General features: G+C 40.5%; 1 protein-coding gene across 1 annotated transcript in view; it reads right to left on the bottom strand.

Moving 5' to 3' along the window:
* The window catches only part of DMD (dystrophin), a 2,981,380-nt gene that overhangs the window by 915,756 nt on the left and 2,046,005 nt on the right, over positions 1-19,619 (bottom strand). The window contains exon 54 of the mRNA XM_040336499.1: positions 5,833-5,987. Within this exon, the coding sequence (XP_040192433.1) occupies positions 5,833-5,987 (155 nt within the window). The remainder of the gene's footprint in view (positions 1-5,832; positions 5,988-19,619) is intronic.

The following is a 19,619-nucleotide window of genomic DNA, read 5'->3' on the forward strand; positions in this document are numbered from 1 at the left end:
TACGAGGCTTCGACAGGGATACGGATATCCCTGTCGAAGCCTCGTATGGAGAAACGCAGCGTCGGGCGGAGCAACACTATCTGACATGTTTTGTTTACCCTTCTACAATACATCCTGTGCTGGGAGTGATTTCCATTAGCCAGGAGTAATCCTGTCCGTGGTACGATCGCATGCACTTGGTCCAGACGCCTTTGGTGGAGGAAGATCGGATTGGGTTAGATGAGAAACGATCAGTTGCTGTGGAGTCCTGTAGAGACTTGCTGAGCCTTTATGATCTCTGTGATAGGGATCCAGCAGATCCGGTAAGAAGCCTCTTTATACACCATTTCTGCAGATTCTGGACGAAGAGTGCTTTTTACACATACCTCTGATCACAGTTAGCTGTGCTTTCAGCCACCATTTATTGGACTTTGTCTGTGTGTCTTTTGTTGTATCACACTGAACGTTTTAAGTAAATAAAGTTTATTCACTTGCACCTTTGTTTGCACATAAAAGGTTGCACATTTGTACCTTACTTTTGACATTTTTCCTTTTGGCTGTATATTCTGGCTAAACTGTTAAATGCAGCACCAGCCATACAGATTTTTTGTGTTTTCAGGAGGTTTCTCCCTTATTATTCACTATATACTTTTTAAGAGTAGTTTCACCCTTTTGCACATTGTGGCACTTTTTTTGCAGATCATTAGTCTTTTTGATCATAGTGGGGGTAGCGTGGATTTTTCCACATTTAAATTAGAATGAGTGGCTGTGTCGTGCACTCATGTGCAGAATGTGCAGGAACAAAGTGGCCAGTGGGTGGAACCACATCAGGGGGATAAAGGCACCCGATACACCAAGAATTATCATATGCTAAAGATGTTTGCAGAGGGTGTATGTAGCTTTTCAAAATAGCGATGTTTGAATTTACCAATAAAAGGAACAGTAAGTACAGTAAAACCTTGGTTTGCAAGCATAATTTGTTCCAGAAACATGCTTGTAATCCAAAGAACTTGTATATCAAAGTATTTTTTTTACAGGATGTAAAAGAGAAAAGAGGCACCCCTCAGTGTAGCAATAAGTTGCTAAATGTTGTACACTACCTTCATTAAATGTAACCATATTGCTACACTTAGAGTCTCCTCTCTTCTCTTTTATACTCAGTTGTGACATGAGACTACTCTTATATCAAGACATCGCTTGTATATCAAGGCAAGATTTATTAAAACAGTTTGTTTGTTTTGCAAAACGCTCTCAAACCAAGTTACTCTCAAACCAAGGTTTTACTGTATTATTATTGCCCTAATGGGATTTTTTTTTTTTTTTTACATTTTTACAGTGTCATTGTTACTTAAAGCTGTCCTCTAAAATCAACCCCTAACATTTACTCTTCTCTCAGCACTGAAACATAACACCTTGAGAATTAATACCTAACATTAAACCTACTTAACTGTACTTAAATTGGAACTCCAGACAAAAGGATAAATATATGATAAATACTGTATATATATATATTAGAGCTGTTTTATCTGCCAAAGGATTTGTATGTTTGTCCAGTCAGTCCTGGGATTTACACAGCTCTGCCCCACAGCACAACGCTATCAGAAGGGACCTGATCTTCCTCTGCAATGGATTTATTCACATATACCTCCATCCCATGACTGCATGATAAAAGCAGAACCACCACACTGATGAGCTCATCTTTCTCTACTTCTTGCACTACAAAACACCTTTTTGACTTAATGTGCTGCTTCTCCCTCCCCCTTTCTAAACTCAGCTTTATACTTGATTAAGTAAACTGCAGTGAGGCTGATGCAAAGTAAAATTTATGTACTTTCACAGCTTGCATTTAAAAAATACATTTCAAGTATTAAAGGTCTGCATCTGCATGCACCCGCACCCACAATTTAGGATTTGCTGTGTCCAATTTCACTTGAATGGAGCTGTTTGCACTGGAGTGCTTGGAACACCTAATCATCCTTGTGCAGGCAAACATGGTCCTCGCCAAAGATGTTTTTCAGCTTTATGTCACAAGATTTTTATCTATTCGTCCATCTCTACCAGATATTGCTTGTATTCATTGCTTACCATGTACAGCTGGTAAACTTTTGAATATGTGTCTTCTAAATATATCTTAATATTATCTAATGGAGTTTACATGCTGTAATCCATGCTATGATATCTATGGCCATATCTGTTGGCATTGCAAGTATAACCCTGAACTGGGATAAGCGATCTGTTCTTAGCAAGTTTAACCATGCACATAGTATATGTTGACAAATATGGCACATACACTCACCAGCCACCTTATTAGGTACACCTGTTTAATTGCAAATTGCCAATCAGCCATTCACATGGCAGCAACTCAATGCATCTAGGCATCTAGACATTGTGAAGATGACTTGCTGAAGTTCAAACTGAGCATCAGATTTGGGAAGAAAAGGGGATGTAAGTGACTTTGAATGAGGCTTGGTTGTTATTGCCAGATAGGCTGATCTGAGTATTTCCAAAACTGCTGATCTGCTGGGATTTTTACTCACAGCCATCTAGAGATTTACAGAATGTACAGAGTATGATCCAAAAAAGAGAAAATATTCAGTGAGCTGCAGTTGTGTGGATGAAAACCCTGTGTTGAGGTCAGAGGAGAATGGGCAGACATTGAGATGATAGAAAGGCAACAGTAACTCAAATAACCACTCATTACAACCAAGGTATGCAGAATACCATCTAACGCACCTTGAATCAGATGGACTTCAGCAGCAGAAGACCACACCAGGTGCCACTCCTGTCAGCTAAGAACAGGAAACTGAGGTTACAATTAGCACAGGCTCACCAAAATTGGGCAATAGAAGATTAGAAAAAGGTTGCCTGGTCTGATGATTTTCGATTTCAGCTTTGTATCAATGGTTCAGGCTGGTGGTGGTGTAATGGGGTGGGGAATATTTTCTTTGGCACACTTTGGGCCCCTAAGTACCATTTGAGCATTGTTTAAATGCCACGGCCTACCTGAGCAGAGATGTATCTTGGCCTAGGCTGACAAGGCCTAGGCCTAGGGCGGAACTTTGCGGGGGCAGCTGCGTTTCACGCCCCTCCGCACGAAAAACCCCCCAAATGTCTTTCTGAATACAGAGGCAGCCACCCGCAGAGATTGCTGCGGAGCTGCCGCCTCCCGCGGGTGGCTGCCGTTCTGTATGTGTCAATGTCATTGCTGCATACTGTGGGGAGCGACTGCCAGTGCCGCCCCCCCATAGATCTGGTGCACGGCATGCACGTTGTGTGGTTGGTGGATGCTCCCGCCTCCCAGCCCCTGCGCGGCATCCTAGCATCTGGTCGGGACGGGAGGAGGAGGAGCACGAGAGAGAGGAGAAGCATGTGGACGATGTAACCAAGCAGCACTCAAAGCTTCACCAACAGGTACAAATCGACGAGCGCTCAGAGAGCTGTGACTGTCTGATGTCTAACCCCCCCCCCCTGCTTATTATCAGCATGATGGCTGTCTGCTGTCCAACCTAACCCTCTTTTTACATGTGAACAGCTTGTATAACCCATCACCCCCCCCCCCCTTATTAACTTTTTTTTAAATACAGCATGATGTCTGTCTGCTGCCTAACCTTTTTACATGTGAATACATACAGGCTAGTGTGGCAGCTCCGTTTTGCTGGGACTTGTAGTGCACTGTGTGGGGGCTGAAATATGGCAGCTCCGTTTTTGCTGGGACTTGTAGTGCACTGTGGGGGCTGAGATATGGCAGCCTCCTATGCTGGGACTTGTAGTGCCTTAGACTGTGGGGTGACTGAGGAATCCTCATTCTGTCACTGAAGGCACTACAAGTCCCAGCAGAGTGGGCTGCCATATCTCAGCCCCCACAGTGCACTACAAGTCCCAGCAGAGTGGGCTGCCATTCTTCCATCCCCTGTAGTCTAGGGTACTACAAGTTCCAACATAGGAGGCTGCCATTTCTCAGCCCCCCAGAGTGCACTACAAGTCCCAGCATAGGAGGCTGCCATATCTCAGCCCCCCCAGAGTGCACTACAAGTCCCAGCATAGGATGCTGCCATATCTCAGCCCCCCAGAGTGCACTACAAGTCCCAGCATAGGAGGCTTCCATATCTCAGCCCCCCAGAGTGCACTACAAGTCCCAGCATAGGAGGCTGCCATATCTCAGCCCCCCAGAGTGCACTATAAGTTCCAGCATAAGAGCCTGCCATATTTCAGCCCCCCAGAGGGCACTAAAAGTCCAAGCAGAGCAGGCTGCTCTTACAGAGAAGGAGCTGGGGGGGTTGTACTGGGAGGGGAGAGAAGGAGGCACAGGTTTGAGGTGAGGGGGGATTTTTTTTCTGAACGTGAAGATTTATGCTGGAAGGGGGAGATGGGGAGGATTTGTGCCGAGAGATGTAATTTGTGCTGGGAAGGATTATATTCACTGGAAGGGGTTATATGAGGGGGAGGATTTGTGCTGAAAGAGGGTAATTATGCAGCTAGGGGGAGATGGAGGGGGCGGGGGTCTGGAAGGGGTGTGGTTTACATATGATAGGGCGGGTCTTAAATTGGAAGGGGTGTGGCTTTGACAGGAAGTGTGGGTCGTATTTAAATTAGGGGGTGCATGAATTTAGTCAGGCCTAGGGCAGCACAAAACCTAAATACACCTCTGTACCTGAGTATTGTTGCTCACCATGTCCATCTCTTTATGACTACAGTGTACCCATCTTCTGATAGCTACTTCCAACATGATGATGCACCATGTCACAAAGCTTAAATAATCTCAAACTGTTTTTTTGAACATGACAATGAGTACACTGTACTTCAATAGCTCCCACAGTCACCAGTTCTTAATCCAGTAGAGCACCTTTGGGATCTGGTGGAATGAGAGATTTGCATCACGGTTGTGCAGCGGAAAAATCTGCAGCAAATGCGTGATGCTATCATGTCAATATGGACCAAAATCTCTGAGGAATTTTTCCAACTCTTCGCCACGAGGAATTAAGGCAGTTTTGAAGGCAAAATGGGCTCCAACCTGGCACTAGCAATGTGTACCTAATAAGGGGTGCAATGGGGTTGATTTAGTAAAGTCAAAACGACTGTTTACTTTGCAAGGAAAGCTTCTCCAGAGCTTAGTGAATGAGTGAAGTTGTGCTGACTCCCATCATTCAATTATTTTCCTTGAGCATAATTGGGTATTCTTTTTAAAGGTAAATATTCTCACATTCACTACGCTGTGGGGGAAATGTCCCATGCAGGATGTAACTTCCCTTGCAAAGTGAAGAGCCTATTTGTCTTTGTCAACTCCACAGAATAGCAAATATAGTCATTCACTCATATCCACCCACCAACCCACGGAATTAGCTTCAGTCAAGACAAGAAATTGGAAGATTAAACCTCTGCTGGTAATAGAAGCTGGAACATTAAAAATATTTTTAATATAATTCTCTGGAAAATAAGCACCTATCTACTAGTTCACTGTGTATGAAGATGTCTAATCTTTGTAAGAACATCACATGACGTATGCTCACCAGAGGCAATACTTCCATGCATGGAAATTCAAGTAATTTCTCTTTTAGCCTATGGGAAATCCACAGCTGAAGGGGGAGATAAGCTTCCTGTAATTGAATCTAACCTTCAGTTAGAGGATCACAATGTTTGCACTGAAAACATGATACTTTAATTAGCAATTAACTATAATATAATTAATGGTAAATATTAAGGAATGGATAGTATATGTCTTTTCTATGCTTTTAGTATTCTAGTTCTGTATGTTTCTGTCACTCTGCACGTCACCATGCATTTCATCTTTTTAAAAGGAGATTCAAATTTTCATTGACCACCATTAAAATGTAAATGTCTGAAAAAACACAATACCTTTTATTAATTTTTGTCCATGTAATATTAATGTTGTCTTTCATTAGTTCCACTTTTCTGGTGTCATCAGCCGAATAGTCCCGCAGAAGCTTGAAGGCCAAATCATTTGCTACATCAACATTTATCTGCCACTGACGAAGTTCTTTGGAAAATTGCTGTGGGTAAAAAAAAAACATTTTTTGTCCAGTTATCAGATACCATTAAAATGTTAAAAAAAAAATCACTGAAAAATACATTTGTATTAATAGTTGTACAACACAGCTACTAGAAAATTAGAAGGAAAAATGCAGACAGACAAAAATATTGATATATTGAAATATCGAAGCTTACCCTACAGAGCCTTTGCAAAAATGCTGAAAACTATTTAAAAATTTTCTTCATAAAATTACATTAGTTGTTATAGAGAAAGATAGCTGATTTTGGATATTATTCATAATTTTGGATATTCATTATAGCTATTGTTAAAATGAATCATAGCCACACAGCCTTGCATATTCAGTTTTTTAATGTAACATGCATCCAAATGGTTGTGTAATTAGTGCCATCTGCTGGAGAGCAACTCTAATTACATATAGTTATGTTGGCAATGCTGATAAAAGAACTACATTTTAGGTCCTGAGATTTAGAATATCCCTTTCACAATCACATAAAAAAATAAAAAAATTTAATTAGTTAGCTTTAGACCTAAATCCCCTAAACAACAATAAATGCCATCCCAATAAATCATAATAATGCTCAGTAGATGTAAGTAGATTACAATAATAATCAGGAGACAGTGTTTGACATGATTATGCAGAAAAATTCCTGAAGCTATTATTAGGGGGGACAATTATACAGTACCATAAGCTTATTCAACAATTTTATGCAGAAATAACGGGTTTTATTGGTACAATTGTCATGGTATAGAACCTCCAAAATTGTAATGCCGCGTAAACACGATCATTTTTCGGCATGAAAAAAACTTTGTTTTTCAAAAACGTCATTTAAAATGATCGTGTGTGGGCTTCACATATTTTTTCAGGTTCTGAAAAACGACAAAAAAAAAAATCGAACATGCTGCATTTTTTAACGTCGTTTTAAACTATGTCGTTTTTTGGGTTGTAAAAAATGATCGTGTGTGGGCTAAAACAACGTAAAAAACCTGCGCATGCTCAGCAGCAAGTTATGAGACAGGAGCGCTCATTCTAGTAAAACTACCGTTCATAATGAAGTAAGCACATTCATCATGCTGTAACAGACAAAAAAGCGCAAATCGTCTTTTACTAACACAAAATCAGCTAAAGCAGCCCAAAGGCGAATGGAACTTCCCCTTTATAGTGCCGTCGTACGTGGTGTACGCCCCGGTGCTTTGCTAGATCATTTTTTTAAAACGATGGTGTGTGGGCAACATCGTTTTAATGATGAAGTTGGGAAAACATTGGGGCAGATTCACAGAAGAAATACGCCGGCGTATCTACTGATACTCCGGCGTATTTTCAAATTTGCCGCGTCGTATCTTTAGTTTGAATTCTCAAACCAAGATACAACGGCTTTTGGCATCGATTTTGGCAACTACACACAGTAATGGGAGGCTTTCTCCCTGGTGTGGAGAAAGCCTTTTGAGGGGGCGATCAGGGAAGTCAGAACACTCTCTACTTTGAGGATAGAGAAAGGAGCTGTGTGTTAGTGGGCGTCCTGACACTCCTGCTTGCCCCCTCCCCCCTCAAGAGGCTTTCTCCACACCAGGGAGAAAGCCTAGCATTACTGTGTGTAGTTACATACAGAAGAACAGGAAGTGAGGATTTTTCAGAAGAAATAAGGACATTTAAAAGCAAAATCGAAGGATGAGGTAAGTGAAGGAGGACTGCACTAAGGTACAGTAAAGGAAGTTATTTAAGGAAACATTTTTTTTACCTTTACAACCCCTTTAAGCAGAACTCCAGCCAAAAATACCATGGTAAAATAAATTGCAGATTAACCCTTTCACTGACGCTGCCATGAAGGCATACAACATAACAGAGCTATTTCCAGCTGACCAGGTCAGTATGCCTTACCTCAGCTGCATTTCTCCTTTTGCTAAAAGCTCATGGTTGCTTCAGTGACCATGAACTTATAAAAAAAAAACAGTGCCCCGGATGCTGATGATCAAAAGTGTAGCTGCGAGGAGTGCCTGACAAGCCATGGGTTAAAGCTATTTATAAAAAATTGACCTCTCCCCCACCGCTACTTCTGCTGCTCCGCCATCTGTTGAGGCCTATGTTTCTGCATTTAGTGTGGCTGTAGATTGTGTCCCTCATTTTCCTGCTTCTCTCCCCCACTTCCATATGTCCTTTTATCAGTGGTTCTGATTATACAATCCTCCATGTGACTTTCCCTGCAGCTGCAGACAGAAACATGATTAAAAGATAATCTAGTAAAACCATCTTTTGCTGTGGGATTTTTCACACATTTTTCTTCCACTAGATGTCCTTAGTCAGATGGCCAACATTGTTCAACCCACGTCTACTGAGCCCAGGTCAGCCTAAACCTGCCCTAGCAATGAAAGGAGAAACAGCACAGTGATGAACTGATCTCTCTGCATAGAATGCTTCCTACAAGAACATTATTGGCTCCTTGTGCTCTTCTCAGGCCTCGTACACACGACAGAGTTTCTCGGCAGAATTCACCGAGAAACTCGGTCAAACCCGGATTCTGCCGAGAAACTCTGTCGTCTGTACACTTTTGGCCCGATGGAGCCGCCGAGGAACTCGTCGAGAAAATAGAGAACATGTTCTCTATTTTCTCGTTGTTCTATGGGAAAAGGCGTCCCGCCAAGCTCCTCGGCGGCTTCATCCCTGAACTCACCGAGGAACTCGACGTGTTTGGCACGTCGAGTTCCTCGGCCGTGTGTACGGGGCCTCACACTCCAGTCCTGCTCTACAGGGACTGCAAAAATTGGATACCATGTCAAAATGTACATATTTACACTGCTTGTATTTAAAAAATAGATATAATGATGCAATAATGAACACAAAGCTGCAATAATGTGTGTCATTTATATTTAGCAACAGTTCAGCTTTAATGTAACTCATTAACCTATAAGTACAGAATTTACAAACATTAATACAAAATTTGAACGTGTTATTTTCTCTGCAAAAAGCAGAAGATATAGATCTTTTTTCTGTGAAGTTGCAACATTGAAGGATGAGCAAGACCCATTATTTTTCCCACATCCCTATGTTGTTTTTATTATATTTTTTTGTCATATGTAACTTTGTCTTCCACTCACCCAACGCATTAAATTCTAAATACTAACAACAACTTACAAAGCCATCCATATCTGTGCCCCAGCTACATCACTAGCCTAGTTTCAAAACACCAACCAAATCATTCTCATCATTCCTCCCAAGGCCTCCTGGTGTCTACCTCCCTTGTCACCTCCTCTCATGCTCGCCTCCAGGATTTCTCTTAATCTCTTCCAGCCTTTGGAAGACCCTACCCCAATCTGACTAGCTAGATACTACTTTGTCCACTTTTAGGAGATCCCTGAAAACCCTTTTTCTGCCCCCACCTAACAACTGTACTTTTATTTTCTCCATCAGCTCACCCCCTACAGTGATTGCCTTTTGTATCCCTTTACCCTCCCTTTGAGAATGTAAAATCTAATGAGCAGGGCTCTCTGTTTCCTACGGTATTGAATTTTATTGTAACTGTACTCTCATGTTCGTAAACTGCTGCACAAACAGTTGGTACTATATCAATCCTGTATGATAATAATAAGTATAACAATAAAAACATCTAGGAATAGCTCTAGGTCCAATGGACTAGCTTAGACATCCCCATTTTTAAAATACTTTAGACTTTAAAATTAATCAGAGTGTGGACTCCTCATGTGGGTTTCCTCTATTTGGTCCAGTTTTATCCTACTACATTCTCTACTTCCACTTAAGGATCCATTTATACTAAATATGGGTGCTGGGTCCCCTCCCACAAATTTCTGTCTGTCATTTTTACACGTCTGATGGTTGACTAGAGGAACAATATACATGTCTTCCGTAAAGGCTGTTAGATGATTTCATACACCACTGGTAGGATTCTTGAAAATAAATGTGCTTCAGGGGCAGGGCTGATATGAATAATTCTGTGTTCTTTGAAATGTGGCATGGACTATGTTGACACTATATACATTAATTCATTATTTGCGATGCCTTAATCAAAGCTGACTTTTGCTACATTCTCCCCTCACCAACTGGGCCAGTTGTTTTCTTGTCATTAATTTGTAATCATGGATTTTACAAAGCTTAACATAATGTATACTTATCTCGATACTAATCTACTTTTATTTTCAATAAAGAATGATTATAGTAATAGGTACAAAGAGGATAAGTTATGAGAATTAGAGCCATAATTAAAGATTCTAGGCACATTCTCTCGGGTCTCATTATGGCTAAATTTCCCAAATGGAATAACATTTACAGAGAACAACCAGCACAGCAAAACGATCAATTATGGAGATGCCATTGTGTTTTATTATAATAATTATATTAAAATGAAATGAAACATACCTCAACTTACCCTATCTACATAAGTTTAATGTAACAACAAAAGATGTAGGTGACAGGTACATTGAACAATCCTATTTATTAAAAATGCATAGTGCTTTTGAAAAAAAAAAAAAAAAAAAAAAAGCATATATCATGTTAGTGACTGTTCTATTTAGTCTGTTGGAAATTTTCAACACATAGTAAAAAAGGCCAATTATAATTGTTAATTATTTTTTGATTGAAAGTTAGGTTACATATGACAATACAATATAGCAATGTATACTTAAGTGACAAAAGTGTCACTCTTTGGAAATTTTTAATAAAATATGAAGTAAAATAAATGAATTGATTTTGAATGAGTTGGATATTTGCAAGGTTGTGTTAACAATGCCTTACACACAAACAAAAAGACCAGAGCATATGGTGTTGTGTAAAACATATACAGTACTTAGTCTGGAGTGGAGTCCAAAACTCTCAATGTATACACCTACACTGCCAAACCCTACGTTTTTCGTAGTGGCTTCAAATACTGTTATTAGTAGTGTGTCTCATGCTTTTACCAATTTCCTACCACCAAATTTTTTTTTTAAAAAGAAGAAAACAGTTAAAACCAAAAGTTAATGTGATATAAAAATGTACTTGTACTCATGCAAATCTCCAAAGCTTGACCAGATACTTGTGCAGCCTCAGGGATGATCGGTGCAGCAGTGGGGGCAGTTATAAGCACCAATCTCCTTGCATAGCTTTTCTGAAAAAATGCTCCCATAGTGCAGAACTTAAAAAATCCAAATGTATTTTTAACCACTAAAGCCCAGTCCATTTTGTTGCTAAAGGACCAGGCCCCTTTTTGCGATTCGGCACTGCGTCGCTTTAACTGGCAATTGCGCGGTCAAATAGAGCTTTCTTTTGGTTGTATTTCATTACCTCTGCGGTTTTAATTTTTTGCACTATAAACAAAAATAGAGCGACAATTTTGAAAAAAAAATCAATATTTTTTACTTGTTGCTTTAATAAATATCCCCAATATATATATATATATATATATATATATATATGTCCTCGGTTTAGGCCGATACGTATTCTTCTACATATCTTTGTAAAGAAATATTGCAATAAGCGTTTATTGATTGGTTTGCGCAAAAGTTATAGCGTCTACAAAAAAAGGGGATGGTTTTATGACATTTTTATTAATATTTTTTTACTAGTAATGGTGGTGATCAGAGATTTTTATCATGACTGCGACATTATGGCGGACACATCGGACACTTTTGACACCATTTTGGGACCATTTCATTTACACAGTGATCAGTGCTATAAAAATGCACTGTTTACTGTGAAAATGACACTGGCAGTGAGGGGGTTAACCTGTAGGGGGCGCTGAAGGTGTTAAGTGTGACCTAAGGGAGTGATTCTTACTGTGTAGGGGCGTGGCTTGGCGTATGATGTCAATGATCGTCGTTCCCTATGACAGAGAACAGACGATCAGGGACAGTCTGACTAGGAAGCACGGGGAGAGGTTTGTTTACACTTACCTCTCCCCGTTCTTCAGTTCTGTGACCTGATCACGGGACACCGGCGGTGATCGGATCCGTGGGTCCCGCGGTCACAGTCACGGAGTATGCGACCACTGGCGGCTCGCGCACGACCCACAACTCTGCCTATTAAATGGGACGTACCTGTACGCCAATATGCGCAGCTGTGCCATTCTGCCAACGTACATTGGCGTGCGGCGGTCGGCAAGCGGTTAATAATGATTGCACTTACAAGACAAATGTATCCACACAGCATGTAATGGAATGCGATTGCAGCATCCCTACATGCTTCATTTCACTTCCTAGTTTGCTCGTTTGTCAACCTCTTGGAAAGTAAAAGCGTGATGACGTCACTGTCGTAGGTCCCACCCTACGAATTTGATCACAAAAGAACATTGCATGGGGAATTTTTACAAAAGATGTTTTGTAAAAAAAAGTGGTATTGGTGCAACCCTAATACCAATATAAGGTTCATTCTCATAGAATAGTCCACAGAAAAATATATCCAGTATAGGATGACCCCCAAATCAATCTCAATCTACTTAATTTATAGATAGAAAAGGAAAACTTTTGAGTTAAAAAAATAAAAGTATTTATTTCAACTAACAACTTGGCTTTGGGTCTTATGTATTGCATTCACAGTAGAAGGAGATTCAGCACACTATTCCCAAATGCTATGGCATTTTAATTGCCTCTGGCCTCTTATGTTAAATTATTTAATGGTAAATTAGTATTTAAAGCCTTGGCATATAGAAAGTTGAATTCCAGTGCCTGGATATTTAAATTTAGTCACTTGCTGAAGAGGGATCTATCACATAAAATGAACATAGACTGGCTTGAAACATTAGATTGTAAGCTCTAATGGGTAGGGCCCTCTGATTCCCACTGTATTAAATTGTGTTGTAACTGTACTGTCTGCCCTCATGTTGTAAAGTGCTGCGCAAACTGAAACAAAATCATAATAATAACACATTTATTCAAATTCTCCTGGATCCTTAAAGCGGTTGTAAACCTAAGTGTTTTTTCACCTTAATGCATCCTATGCATTAAGTTGAAAAACACCTTGCAGTATCCAGCCCCCCAGCCCCCCTGTTTCCCGTTGCGTCAGAGGGAGGCGGGGTCACCCGTGATGCCACAGGGAAACCGCCGGAACCCCCGTTGCGTCAGAGGGGTGCGGGGTCACCCACGCATATCATGGGCGGCCCCGCCCTTGGCTATTTAAAAGCTGTCACGATGGGTCTTGTGTCATTTCCCATAGAGGCAGAATTGATCGTGGTGGCATGTATTGTCGGGTTATTGAAGGATTACATTGCTGGAATATTTTTTTCTTTTTTATTAAAGGATTTGTCCCAAGCTGTGTGTGTTTTTTTTACAATTTTTGTCACTTTTTTCCCCTTACCAAATTACATGGGGGGCGGGATCTGGGTGTCCCCTTTGTTAAAGGGGGCTTCCAGATTCCGATAAGCATCCCGCCCACAGACCCACACAACCACTGTGCAAAGGTTGTGGGGATGAGGCCCTTGTCCCCATAAACATGTGCCTTTTTTTTCAACAATAGCTTGCAAATTAGCCTAAAAATGGGGAAAACTAAATAAAAAAAATCCTCTTATACACTTTAATGGGGTTTAGAGCCAGGTGCAGGATTTTGTGGACCCTAGCCCTGTCTTCCTCAATCTCCTGCCTGTCACATGCTCTACCAAAAGAAAAGAAAAGTTGCTGTGCTGATGCACATTGCCCAGGCATATTCCAATATTGTATAACAGGTTTGAAGATATGAGGCTTGTAGTATGGAACATATGTAAATATGTCAGATTTCCAGTCCTTAACTGCATATATAGAAAAAGTGTTTTAGCAAGGAAGCCAAACCAGAAAGAAGGACTATATGGAAAAAATTTAAAATATTCCAATATTGTCACCAATCTTAAAAAGAAAAACAATTACAGCCAGCAAAATTAGGAAACATGCCCAATGAAGAAAAAAAACATCCTCAGCCTGCCATCTCTATCATACATGCAAAGAAGGACAGGCTGTAAAGAGTGTAATAAACAGCTGCTGCATTACAGTGTAACAAAAGATGAAAACAATTTAAAAAACCCTTCCCTTCCTTATATCCCAATTATCTGTGATACAAAGTATTTTTGCTTCCTACATGACATCAGCAAAGAGTTTACATCTATTTCAACAGGCCTGTCAGTGCCTACAAGCTCTACAGAAATCTCTTTCTATGATTTTTTTCAGCAGCACTTCATTTGCTGTCCTAACACAGCTAAGGCTCATTTCCAATATGCCTGCTATGATCTTCCCTTTTTTTAGTGACAAGATTGGCTTATCCAAAAGCCCCCTTATTGACCTTTCCAAAGCAGTTGACTTAAGTTCAAAGACCAGGTACTGAATTACTGTATGGTTACAAAGAATTCAATCAGCTACATCAATGTGCCGAGATTGCAAACCTTGAACACGCAGGGTCCACCTCCAAGCCATGGTGGTAGAAAACCAGAATATCATCCCCAGTGTATACTTGCCAATACCTATATCTAAACCAGGGGTCTCAAACTGGTGGCCCTCCAGCTGTTCTGAACCTACAAGACCCATCATGTCTCTGCCTGTGAGGCCCCGTACACACGACCGAGTTTCTCGGCAGAATTCAGCCAGAAACTCGGTTCAGAGCTGAATTCTGCCGAGAAACCCGGCCGTGTGTACACTTTCGGCCGAGGAAGCCGACGAGGACCTCGGCGAGGAAATAGAGAACATGTTCTCTATTTCCTCGTTGTTCAATGGCAAAAGTCGGCCCGCCGAGTTCCTCGGCGGCTTCCACACTGAACTCGACGAGGAACTCGATGTGTTTGGCACGTCGAGTTCCTCGGTCGTGTGTACGGGGCCTGAGAGTCATGCTTGTAACTGTCAGCCTTGCAATGCCTCATAGGACTTGTAGTTTCACAACAGCTGGAGGGCCACTAGTTTGAGACCCCTGGTCCAAACAGTTTATCCAACCCACTCTGTTAATTAATTAACTTTTTTTTTTACTAAGTGAATTTTTTTTAAATTTGATGTAATAATATAACCTGCTTTCAAGGTAGAGTATATTGCTTTCCATTAAAATAAAACATTTTGAAAAGGTGGAAATCCCTAAATAATAAAGATCTCATATTTGTTACATATGTCTGCAAAGGAAAGAGAAAGATGTAAAGAAATAGAGCAGTTATCGTTGCATCCAAACAAGTAAAAGGATTGTTTATAACTCAGTTGACACACCCAAGTATCCATTTCCAAGAGCTTATACAACTGCAATGCCAAACGGTTCAGAGCATTCCAAATTTGAGCACCAATATGGAGGCAGTGAATGACAATTTTAATTTCTGCTCCATAGCCTTCAGGTCACACACTGACTTAACCAACATAAAACATTGTCAAATATGTCTTGTATTGAAAAAGACAAAAGCTGGTGGGTCATTGCTGTCACTTAGCCAAAACAGGGTAAATTACGCTCAGCCTGGGAGTGAGTTATAAGGTGATAATCAGTTTAAACAAAGCAAGGAATAATGCTTCAAGAAGGAGACATTAAGTTAGCATTTATGGGTGAAATGGGTTGATCCTACTGGATTAAAAGGGTAACTGTGAGAGATAAGTTCCAGTTGGAAACATACTCCTATAAATACACTATTGTGTTTCAAGTGGTGCACTACTTCTCTAGTGCTCTTTTCTTGAGAGTGCAATAAGTTTATGCTTTTATAATAAAGATTTTATCAATTTTTAACCATACTACACTATCTAAGTTCCCTCCCATTTATTTCTGAGCTGAGGAGCCTTGGAGAAGTGTTTCACCTACAAATTAATATTCTCAAACTACAATAGAGGATCTTAAGCGTAGGAAACAGAGTTTACTTGAAGTCAACCCCCTTTAAAGGGGAATGCGCACTTGGCCTATTTTTAGTTAGATAGGTCCATTCATTAAGGTGAGCATGGTGTGTGAATGGCAATGGACCCTCTGCTTTTTCTTTGCTTTTTCTTTATTCTTCTTCACATTGATCCTAGCAAGAGCACTGGATTGGCAGAGTGTTCTCTTGAAAGGACATTTACATTGGACTTTATGTTATATTTTAACACATGATATATCATTTATGCACTTTAATATATGTTTGCTTCATGCACAGTTTGAAGGTTGGTTTGGAGCAAATTCTCAGGTTATTTCCATTTTATGATTTGATTTGAGTTAACATAAAAGAGTTTACATGCATTTATTCATGCACTATTTTAAGATCACCCACAGGTATTATCCACTTGCCGACCACTGCATGTATATGTACGTCCACAGAATGGCACGTACAGGCAAATGGGCATACAGGTACGTCCTTGCCTTTCCGCGGGTCAGGGGTCCGATCGGGACCCCCCCGCTACATGCGGCGGTCGGATTCCCGCGGGGAGCGATCCGGGACGACGGCGCGGCTATTCGTTTATAGCTGCTCCATCGCGATCGCTCCCCGGAGCTGAAGAACCGGGAGAGCCATATGTAAACACGGCTTCCCGTGCTTCACTGTGGCGGCTGCATCGATCGAGTGATCCCTTTTATAGGGAGACTCGATCGATGACGTCAGTCCTACAGCCACACCCCCTACAGTTGTAAACACACACTAGGTGAACCCTAACTCCTACAGCGCCCCCTGTGGTTAACTCCCAAACTGCAACTGTCATTTTCACAATAAACAATGCAATTTAAATGCATTTTTTGCTGTGAAAATGACAATGGTCCCAAACATGTGTCAAAATTGTCCGAAGTGTCCGCCATAATGCCGCAGTCACGGAAAAAATCGCTGATCGCCGCCATTAGTAGTAAAAAAAAAAATAATAATAAAACTATCCCCTATTTTGTAAATGCTATAAATTTTGTGCAAACCAATCGATAAACGCTTATTGCGATTTTTTTTACCAGAAATAGGTAGAAGAATACATATCGACCTAAACTGAGGGAAAAAAATGTTATATATGTTTTTGGGGGATATTTATTACAGCAAAAAGTAAAAAATATTGCATTTTTTTCAAAATTGACGCTCTATTTTTGTTTATAGCGCAAAAAATAAAAACCGCAGAGGTGATCAAATACCACCAAAAGAAAGCTCTATTTGTGGGGAAAAAAGGACGTCAATTTTCTTTGGGAGCCACATCGCACGACCGTGCAATTGTCTGTTAAAGCGACGCAGTGCCGAATTGTAAAAACGCCTTTGGGCATTTAGCAGCATATTGGTCCGGGGCTTAAGTGGTTATATATGGTACCTACTGTACAGTATATTAAAAATGGTATTCATGGTTGGTCACTGTAATTTAATTTTTTATGTATATAGAGGTAAATTGTCATACATTGAGTATTTTTTTTCTCAGAAAGTTGCGCAACACTTTTCAAATTTACATATTCTTAAGATGACACATACAATGTAACTTAAAGCAACCCGGTTAAACCCTTCATGGTTTAAAGTCAAGTGACCACATACCTTGATTTAAGTGTCTAGTGAAGTGAAGGACACAGTGAAGTTATTCAATACAGACCTTCACTATGACAAACTTTGGGTCACTCATTTATCCCTCAACCATGTTAATAAGTGACCTGTTACTCTTGCTCGCTCTCATCTTGTGATGAAGAGCTCTGCCTCAAGGCTCCATTTTGGTTCTGCAAAATTGAGCTATTTGCGGACAAAGAAATACGTTTTTGACCTTCTTGACTACTTGTAGTTTAGCCAGGTCGATCATGTAAAGAATATTACATCCTCTGCATATACTATTCCCATATTATTTACAGCTGCAATGGTGACCTGTTCCTAATGAGTTTTGGTGATGGCTGTGTAGATGGCCGTGCAGGTGATTTATACATATTTTCTTAAGTCCCTGTAGTTATGATTGTAAACTATTAATGACCAGGTGTTGGGACATATGTTAGAATGTGGTTTACTCAGTCTATTATCAAAGCAGGGATAGTATTGAGCTTATTTAAGTGAACCTGTGTCAGCTCACTAAACTCTACATATTCTAAAAATCTCTTTAAAACAAACCCTCACCCATTTCTGTATCTTTAAGCATTGTGAAGAAATTAATATTCAAAGTTCACAGTGAGCCTGCGTTGACTGGAGAGGTCTTAAAATTGGTGGGTATATACATCTTTTTTTTTGGGTGGCATAGGTGTTAGAATGGTGGTGGGGGAAGTTTTAAGACTAGTTAGTTGTAAGCTGGAATTTCTACTCAATCTTTAGCTTTTTCCCCACTAACTAAAAATCTAAGGAAACCCATTTTCTTTGACCACCAATGTAAGGGGCTACTTCAACCACCGACTATCAAATGAGTTTAAGAGTTCATTTGAGATAAAAAGGTTGAGAAAGGCTGCTGTATTATAGTTTTATAACTGACTAGAGGAACTATCAGAATAATAAGCATTAAAACATTCTGCATACACTATACAGTACATATCAAAGACACAGTTATGGATGAATGGACGGTCTTTCAGCCAGTGTTTTTTCTGCCTAAAATATGTCTTCTGGCTGATTAGCTGCTAAGCTTTAAATGGTCATGGCTTTTCATAGTTGTTCTCCGCTCTGCATGACAGAGGAGGAAAAGGTGCATTATTCCATTTCAGATATACTTTAACCACTTAAGACCCGGACCATTATGCAGCTAAAGGACCTTGCCTCTTTTTGCGATTCAGCACTGCGTCGCTTTAACTGATGATTGCGCGGTCGTGCGACGTGGCTTCCAAACAAAATTGGCGTCCTTTTTTTCCCACAAATAGAGCTTTCTTTTGGTGGTATTTGATCACCTCTGCGGTTTTTATTTTTTGCGCTATAAACAAAAATATAGCGACAATTTTGAAAAAAATTCAATATTTTTTACTTTTTGCTATAATAAATATCCCCCAAAAACAGCGATTTTTTTCGTGACTGCGACATTATGGCAGACACATCGGACAATTTTGACACATTTTTGGGACCATTGTCATTTTCACAGCAAAAAGTGCTATAAAAATGCATTGATTACTGTGAAAATGACAATTGCAGTTTAGGAGTTAACCACTAGGGGGCGCTGTAGGGGTTATGTGTGACCTCATATGTGTTTCTAACTGTAGGGGGCGGGGCTGGACTTGTGACATCATTGATCGTATTTCCCTATATCAGGGAACAGATGATCAGTGACACTGCCACTGTAAAGAACGGGGAAGGTATAATTGAACACACCTCTCCCCGTTCTTCAGGTCCTGTGACCGATCGCAGGACACCGGCGGCGATCGGGTCCACGGGTCCCGCGGTCACGGAGCTACGGACCGGGTCGTGGGTGCACGCCCGCGGTGCTAACGACCCACGGCTGGGCACTTAAAGGGGACGTACCCTTACGTGATTGTGCCCAGCCGTGCCATTCTACCGACGTATATCGGCATTAGGCGGTCCTTAAGTGGTTAAGAAAATCATCTTTTTTGAGTCATTTATGCAGCTGCAAACATTTTTTTGATGCTTCAGATGCGTTTGTCCCAATTATCACCCCTCACCATATTCAAACCTGCAGATACATTTAGGGTTTTAGGCTGGCAGTAGATCTGAGTAACAGAGAATACAAAAATGTTGACCATATCTTGCATGGTCACTGCAAAACTATCCATTTCTTCTGCCTGCCTGCCTGCCTGCAAAAAAAAAAAGATTTTGGAGTCCCTAATAAATTCTGGAAAAGAGATTAAAGGTTGTAAAGGTTCATCTTTTATTTTCTAAATTGGTTCCTTTAAGCT

The sequence above is a fragment of the Rana temporaria genome, chromosome 2 (genome assembly GCF_905171775.1).
Source record: "Rana temporaria chromosome 2, aRanTem1.1, whole genome shotgun sequence".
Lineage (NCBI taxonomy): Eukaryota > Metazoa > Chordata > Amphibia > Anura > Ranidae > Rana > Rana temporaria.